The sequence below is a fragment of the Microtus ochrogaster genome, unplaced genomic scaffold (genome assembly GCF_000317375.1).
Source record: "Microtus ochrogaster isolate Prairie Vole_2 unplaced genomic scaffold, MicOch1.0 UNK205, whole genome shotgun sequence".
In the NCBI taxonomy this organism is placed as follows: domain Eukaryota; kingdom Metazoa; phylum Chordata; class Mammalia; order Rodentia; family Cricetidae; genus Microtus; species Microtus ochrogaster.
In genome coordinates, this window is record NW_004949303.1 from 96,249 (window position 1) to 105,076 (window position 8,828).

Genomic DNA, 8,828 nt, shown 5'->3' on the forward strand with positions numbered 1-8,828 from the left:
ATCAAAATTTAAAACTACAAATTTAAATATTTTATGAAAATGAATTATGCTACTGAAAGACATTTAGGTACTATCTAAATTTAAAAACAGCCATTCCAGAAATCCAGTGATATCAAAGCCAAATATATTTGCCATTTCATGAAATAGAATGAGTTATGAGGAAACTAAGAGAACATCTTATTATAACTAAATATTTTAAGCAACTTCACCTGATACTGAGATACTTACAACTTTCTCCCTGGTGAAAGAACACTCTCTACTGCTACTATCTGGTACTGCTTATGTTTAAGATTTCCCACAGATTTTCATAGCTGCCTGACACCACCAGCCTCTATGTCTTCCTTTGACAGTCTCTGTATTTCTTGGGAAGGACAACTAAGAGCAAATGTTAGTAAGCACAATATCTGGGCTTTCCTCTCTTCAATTCTAACAATTGTTCAACTGTGACCTAGTCAAAGTATAAATATTAGTTAATATGTTATATCTATACACAGTTATTACTATATATACATTCACAGTCTCTGAGTTGACATCTCTGTATTTAGAACACACACACACACTTGCAATTTTAAATAAGTGCAGTCTGGGAAGGCTTAATAGTAAGAAGTGAATAAAGACTCTTAGAAGGAAAGGGATGGATAATGAGAGCAGTGAACCAGAAAAGACCACAAGAAGTGCAAAGGCCACAAGATGCTGTGTCATCCAAGAATGTACCAGAATGACAAGTAGTTCTGACAACCATTCATAACAGCACTCCCCTCCACCCTGTCACCTCTACTATTGCAATCTTGACCTTCCTTAAGCATTAGTCAATCTGCTATCTAAAAAATGATAGTTATGTGTGTGCTGCCTGGACAGTCACCCAAAGTTCTTATGTATCATTGGGGCATCCATCTTCAACCTTCAGAAACATAGTATCCAGCAAACTTTTCCATGAATGAGGAAATTACAAAGACAGTTCCACATATATTGGCAGTTTGTCAGTCTCTTTCTTCATGAAGCAAGAACCCCTGTAGACTGTGTCACCTTTAGGTAAGTTCAGCAGTCATTTCTCTGTGGGTCTTTCTTGTCCAGGTAAGCAGTCTAGGAAAGAGCAGTTTCTTGCCCTTATTTACAGAAGGTTCTGGTTTTTTTTTTTAATTTTCCTGGTGAGACATGTCTTCCACAGTTACTGGAAATGACTGGACCACTTTTGACTTGGTGGCGTTCTAGAGGTGTCCCCAAGGATTTTCCCAATGGTATCCGGTTGTCTTGTCTATTTTTTGTTGATTTTCATTCACTGGTCCAATGTTGGCCTTTGCCACACCTTTTATACAAACCACAATGTTGATACCTTTTATTTTTGCCATTCCCAGAGGAGACATTATTTCTAGGAATTCATTGTCTATACTCTTCTTCTCAGATGTCCTATTCTACCACAATTAAAACATTTGGCATTTTAATGTCTCCTCATGACTTTGGAAATTACTTCTATCCAAGGTTTAGTATTATAGTCAAAAATCTTATTGTTCATTGTTCAGGATCAATTCATCCATTGGTGCCGATTTTGCCTTTAATGGCCCAAGTATCTTTTTCATTCTAAGTTGGCACTTTCAAAAGCAGAGATTCAAAAAGTACTCATCTAGCATCTTGGTCTGTTACACCTATTTGTACAGCCTTAGTCAGTAAATCATTGTAAAAAGTCACTAAAGGGATTTCTCTGGCCCTGATTAACCTTAGTATATGACTTAATTAATTTTACTGGGCTTTGAAACCTGTACCAAGCATTTAAGGATGCTTTGTGCCATAGAAATAAGATTGTTCATCATAAAGAACTAGAGCCTTTGAGTGTCAAGTTCAACAGTATGAATTATTTCAGATAATTTCACAGTACCATTTGAAACGGATTGTTTTTTGTCTGTCAAAGGAGTAGAGAATAGAGAAAGGAGTTCCTTCTTACATTCATGAGAATTTTAGTAAAGTGTGAAATATTATAAAGATGTAAGAGGCTCAGAAAAGTTAATAGATGTCATACATAAATATTTATAGTCATTATGAATTTAATTCGAAATTTAAATTTAGTATTATGTATATATGATGTGTGTTGTGTGTGTGTGTAGGTGTGCAGGACACTGTGTAACAGAGTCCCAGAGTATAGTAGGTCCTGAGACCTTAGCACAACTGACTCCATGATGGAAGTACCATTCACAACATAAAAATCCACTCGTAGACTGTACCACCTGCCAAAATGAAATTAAAGACCTAATCAATCAAAGTCAATAGTTCTGGGAAAGACTCTAAATGTGCTAACCTTGCTTTTTGACTTCTATAGTTCTACTTCTGGCTAAATATTCATGGTAACTGAAATATGTTAACTCAGTACATGGTTTGTTTGTTTGTTTTTGCTTAAAAGCTCAGCCTGAGAAAGGTACAGTGCTACACTGAGATCCCAAGCACACAGTGTAGTCACCGGCCTGCTAATAAAGATTGTCTATTGACTTAAACCCAAATCTACGTAGTTTTCTCAGGTGAATGTCCCATACCAATTTGTGATATAGAAATCATAGGACTACTTTGTAAAATTGGTTCTCTCCTACCTATACACAGATTCCAGGAATCCAACTCACACCACCAGGCCTATGCACTGAAGTCCACTTCCAACTTTCTCCTCTATTAGCTTCAGTGTGGTCGGTTTAGATTGAGCTCTTTAATCCATTTGGACTTGAGTATTATGCATAGTGATAGATATTGATCTATTTTCATTCTTCTACAGGTTGACATCCAATTATGCCAGCACTATTTGTTGAAGATGCTTTTTTTTCCATTGTATAATTTTAGTTTCTTTGTGAAAAAATCAGGTGTTCGTAGGTGTGTGGATTACTATCTGGGTCTTTGATTTAATTTCATTGGTGAACATCTCTGTTTTTATGCCAATACCAAGCTGTTTTCATTACTGTACCTCTGTAATAGGGTTTGATATCAGGGATGGTAATGCCTACAGAAGTTCCTTTATTGCATAAGATTATTTTGGCTATCTTGGGCTTATTGTTTTTAAATATGAAGTTGATTATTGTTCTTTTAAGGTCTGTGATGAATTGTGTTGGTATTTTGATGGGGATTCCATTGAATCTATAGATTGCTTTTGGTAGGATTGCCTTTATTACTCTGTTGATCCTTCTCATCCAAGAGCATGGGAGACAGTTCCATTTTCTGGTATCTTCTTCAATTTCTTTTTTCAAAGACTTAAAGTTCTTATTAAATAGATCTTTCACTTCCTTTTTAGTGTTACCCCAAGATACTTTATGCTCTTTGTGACTAATGTGAAGGGTGATGTTTCTCTGACTTCCCTCTCAGATTCTTTATCCTTTGTGTTTAGGAGGGCTACTGATTTTTTTTAGTTGATCTTGTATCCTGCCACATTACTGAAGTTTTTTATCAGCTGTAGAAGTTCTCTGGTGGAGTTTTGGGGGTCACTTATGTACACTTTCATATCATTTGCACATAATGAAAGTTTCACTTCTTCCTTTCTAATTTGCATCCACTTGATATCCTTATGTTGTCTTATTGATATTGCTAGAACTTCAAGCACTATGTTGAAGAGATATGTAGAGAGTGGACAGTCTTGTCTTGTTCCTTATCTTAATGGAATCACTTTGAGCTTCTCTCCATTTAATTTGATGCTAGCTGTGAGCTTGCTATATATTACTTTTATTAAATTTAGGTATAATCCGTATATCCTTAATCTCTCCAATACCTTATCGTGTAGGGGTTTTGAATTTTGTCAAATTCTTTTTCAGCATTTAATGTAATGACCATATGGTTTTTTCTTCAATTTATTTATATGATAAATTACATTGATAGATTTTCATATATTGAACCAGCCCTGCATCTATGGAATGAAGCCTACTTGATCATAATGGATATATTTTGATGTCTTCTTGGATTCGGTCTGCCAGTATTTTATTGAGAATTTTTGCAACCATATTCATGAGTGAGATTTGTCTGTGTTTGTGCGGTTTTGGTAGTGGGGATACTGTAGCTTCATGAAAAGAGTTTGGCAATGATTCTTCTGTTTCTATTACGTGTAACACATTGAGTAATATAGATATTAACTCTTCTTGGAAGTTCTAGTAGAATACTGCATCTGTCCCTGGGCTTTTTTGGGTTGGAAGTTTTTTTTTATGACAACTTTTCTCTTGACTTACAGGTCTATTTAGATTACTCACCTGGTCTTGATTTCATTTTGGTATAGGATATCTAAAGAATTGTCCACTTTTTTTACATTTTCCAATTTTGTGGAGTACAGGCTTTTGTAGTAAGGCCTAGTCATTCTCTGAATTTTCTCAGTATCTGTTATTATATCCCCATTTCATTTCTGATTTTTTTAATTTGGATGTTCTCTCTCTGTCTTTTGATTAGTTTAGATATGGGTTTGTAAATCTTGTTGTTTTTCTCAAAGAAACAGCTCTTTGTTTCATTGATTCTTTGTATTGTTTTCTCTGTTTCTATTTTGTTGATTTCATCCCTCAGTTTGATTATTTCCAGTCTTCTACTCCTCCTAGGTGAGTCTGCTTCTTTTTTTTCTAGAGATTTCATGTGTGCTGTTAAGGTGCTAATGTGAACTTTCTTTGTTTTCTTTATGTGGGCATTTAGTGCTATGAACGTTCCTCTTAGCACTGCTTTCATAGTGTCCCATAGGTTTAGATATGTTGTGTCTTCATTTTTCATTGAATTAAAGGAAGAATAATTTTTTTCTTTATTTCTTCCTTGACCCAGGGGTGGTTCAGTAGTTGACTGTTCAGATTCCATGAGTTTTTGGACTTTCTGGGGGTAGTATTGTTGTTAAATTCTAACTTTACTCCATGCTGACTCGATAAGACACAGATGGTTACTCCAATTTTTTTGTATTTGTTGATGCTTGCTTTGTTACTGAAGATGTGATCAATTTTAGAGAAGGTTTCATGAGGTGCTAGAAGAAAGTATATTCTTTTCTGTTTGGGTGGAATATAATATTGATGTCTGTTAAGTCCACTTGAACATCTGTTAGTTTTTATTTTTCTGTTAATCTTCTATCTGGTTGATCTGTCCATTGGCAAGTGAGGAGTGTTGAAGTCTCCTACTATTAGTGTGTGGGGCTTGGTGTGCAATTTAAATTTTAGTAATGTTTCCTTTTCATACGTGGGTGCTCTTGTATTAGGGGAATAAATATTCATGAGTGAGACTTCATCTTGATGAATTGCTCCTGTTATGAGTATAATGTGTCCTTTTCCATCTCCTGATTAATTTTAGTTTGAAATCAATTTTGTTAGATATTAGGATAGCCACATTCCCTTCTTTGTTATGTCCATTTGATTGGAAATATTTCTCACAACCCTTTTCTCTGAGGTAGTGTCTGTCTTTGAGGTTGAGGTGCATTTCTTGTATACAGCAGAAGGCTGGATCCTGTTTTTGTATCCATTTTCTTAGCCTGTGTCTTTTTATAGGTGAATTGAGTCCATTGATATTAAGCAATATTAATGACCAGTGGTTGTTAACTCCAGTTGTTTTTTGGTGGGTGTGTTTGTGTGTTTCCCTTCTTTGGGTTGTGTTGGTTGAGCATTATCAGAAGTCTGTGTTATTGGGGTTGTAGGTAGCTTCCTTGGGTTTAGGTTTTCCTTCTAGTACTTTCTTTAAGGATGGGTTTGTAGATACATATTTTTTAAATATGTTTTTGTCATGGAAAATATTGTTTCTCCATCGATTGTAAAAGCTTTGCTGGGTACTGTAATCTTGGCTTTCATCCATGGTCTCTGTTGGGGTAGGGAAGGCTAGACCATGGTTTTTTTTTTCTGCATCTTCTTTCACTACAACTTTCCTGCTAGGGCTTTTTCAGCTATGATGTCATCAGGTCTAGTGTCCTTCTGTTGGACATATCAAACCAGTTATTGTGGAAGCCATCTCACATAATCTTCATAATGGGAAAAAACACAGACATGCCCTCAGCCACATATTAATATAGGTTCTGGTCCTTTCCATTTTCTAGTGCAAGAATCTTTCCACCTTGATTTAGCAATGGTGGTCTTTGTACTATTATGCTACAATCTTTTTGCTGCTGATCACTCATGAACATCCATATTCAAGAAATTTAGAGTAAACAGTGCATGATTTAAAGCATTATGTGACTTTGAGAATACAATTCTCATGCTTTTATCTTTTGAAGTTGTGTTTTCAAGAAGCTATGATCATGCTCTATAATTCCTTGTTCTTGAGGATTATAAGGAATATTGGTCTTATGTACTGGGTACAAAATTGTTCAAATGCTCTACTAACATATCCAGACCCATTATCCATATTTATGATGTTTTGGGATCCCATGCATGAGAAACATTTTAATCAATGAGTTATTGCATGCTTAGTGCTTTCCCCAGTTTGTGCAGTGAGCATCAAGAATCCTGAATATGTATCAATTGTGACATGCACATATTTCAATCTTCCAAATTCTGTTACATGAGTAACATTCATTTGCCATATATGATATGGAAGCAGTCCTTGAGGATTACCCCTAAATGAGGTACAGGAAAGTATTGTGGTCATATCTCACTTTGCTTAACAATTAGGCAAGGTGTTTCCCTTTAATTTAAGTTGCTTTCTTAAACTTAAACTATTTTAATGGTACAAAACATGCAACTACTGAGCAAGCTCAACCTGTGATAGAACAATCATTTTTGTAAGCTTGTCAGCTAAAGTATTACCTACAGCTAATGGTCTAGGAAGATTCGAGTTTGCTGTGATATGTCCCACAAAACATGGTAACTTTCAATGTTGTTTGGCTTCTTAAATCTACTGGAACAGCATCTTAACTTGTTTATTGCTAGTCCCAATATGAGAGACAGTCTCTAGTACCTGAAGAGCATTTTAAATGTAATGACTGTCAGTATAAAAATTAAATACTTCATTTGCAAAATTTTGAAACACTAAAGCCATAGCTCACAGCTTGACTATTTGAGCTGAAGTTAGTTCTGTCTGCACTGCATGTCATTTATTTTTAGTCACATACGAGCAATCAGTGAAAATTTACAAAGCATCCTTTGTAAGATCTTTTGCTACTACTTTAGGAAAAGGGAATGAATGCAGTTGGGTAAACTGCAGCAATGGTCAGTTGGGAAAACATTATTAATCTGGCCTTGAATTTGAGCAAATGCAATTGCCCAAGAATCAATATTTTGAAATAACCACTCAATTTATTGCTTCATGTAAGGAACATTGATTACAACCGGTTCCATACCAAAATATTTCTTAGATTCTATCCTGTTCTTCTGTGCTAAGCATGCTACTGATTCAAATTAAAGATTTAGTGATGATACATGAAGGTGCATCCAAAAGAGTATCTTGTTTTGTCATAAAACCACTGTGGGATCTAGTTTTGTGAGAAAAATGCATGCCTGCCACGTTTGGCTGTAATCAATATAATTTATATGTTGTTCTGTATAGCCTGCTCTAGCAGAGAGAGAACCTGTCTGGCAGCTGCTGAAAGCTCTCTGCTGAAGTTTGAATTACTATTCCCTTTAAGGATTTCACTTAGAGTATCCAGGTCTCCCATAGGAAACCTTAGATAAGATCAAAGCCATTGGATATTTCCTAACAATTTTTGAAAGTCATTTAGTGTCTTTAAACTATCCTTCTATATTTCTAATTTTTGAGGCTTATTTTTGGGGGCAAAACATATGACCCTAAATACTGGAAAGGTGGGTGCTTCTGAACTTTCTCTGGAAATAAGTAAGCCTTCAAGACTAAGGCTCTGTTGTAGTAGTTCATATGTCTCAAGTAAAAATCCTTCATCCATATAATGTCATCCATATAATGGATGATAAAAATCAGTGGAAATTGATCTCTAACCTGAGCTGCAAACTTCTGGCATAAGGTGACACTGTTTGCTACACCCTGAATTAAGATGTTCCATTGATATCGCTTCTATGCCTCTCTGAAATTAAATGAGGGGATATCAAAAGCAAATCTTTGGAAATCTTGTGGTGACAAAGGGGTGGTATAAAAATAATTTTTTATGTCTTAAATAATTTTATGGGTGCCTTTTGGTATCATTGTAGGAGAAGGCAGTCCTGGTTGTAATGCTGCTATCAGTTACATGGTGGCATTAACCTCCCTTAAATCCTGAAAAAGTTCCACTTTCCTAATTTCTTTTTAATGACAAAAATTGGAGAAGTCCGTGATGAATAAGATGGTGTAACATGTCCATTATTTAGCCCTTTTTTTGTTTGTGCCCTGAAGGTTGCTCAGAATTATGGCTGCCATAAAATGTAGAAATATGTACCTGTATAATACAGGCCCTAAATAAGGAATAAAAATTTATTATACAAATAAACTCTTCAGTTACAAACATCTACTCTGCCTCAGTTGTTTGCTGTCTTCTTTCTAAGTTGACGAGCAGGACATCCTTGAATAAGCTGGTTGTATTCTCGGTACCCTAATTTCCTCATCTGTATGTTTAGAATTAAGATCACCTTTCCCATCTGGAATTATAGAAAAAAATATTTCTAACTTCCTGCTATGTTTGTTTCTTCATATTTTATACAGTGATAATAAAAATGTAGTAACATAAAATTTTTTTAACCTTAAATAAACTAGCATATGTAATAGCTTATTATAGTAAATATTAATATGTGATGGATATTACAGTGTGCTTGGAATATATCGATCATTTATTATTGGAAAATACCTTGATAGTAAAGAAAATTTTATAATTTTTCTTCTAGGTAAATCAATATGGACAATAAAGATGAATATTTACTTAACTTCAAAGGCTATAACTTTCAACGATCTCTAGTTAAAATGAACATAGTGGAAAACATGGA

General features: G+C 34.9%; 1 protein-coding gene across 1 annotated transcript in view; it reads left to right on the forward strand.

Annotated features, from left to right (window-relative positions):
* Window positions 1-8,828, forward strand: part of LOC101993707 (amine sulfotransferase-like) — a 35,315-nt gene that overhangs the window by 8,659 nt on the left and 17,828 nt on the right. The window contains exon 2 of the mRNA XM_013355583.1: window positions 8,730-8,821. Within this exon, the coding sequence (XP_013211037.1) occupies window positions 8,740-8,821 (82 nt within the window). The 5' untranslated portion in view covers window positions 8,730-8,739. The remainder of the gene's footprint in view (window positions 1-8,729; window positions 8,822-8,828) is intronic.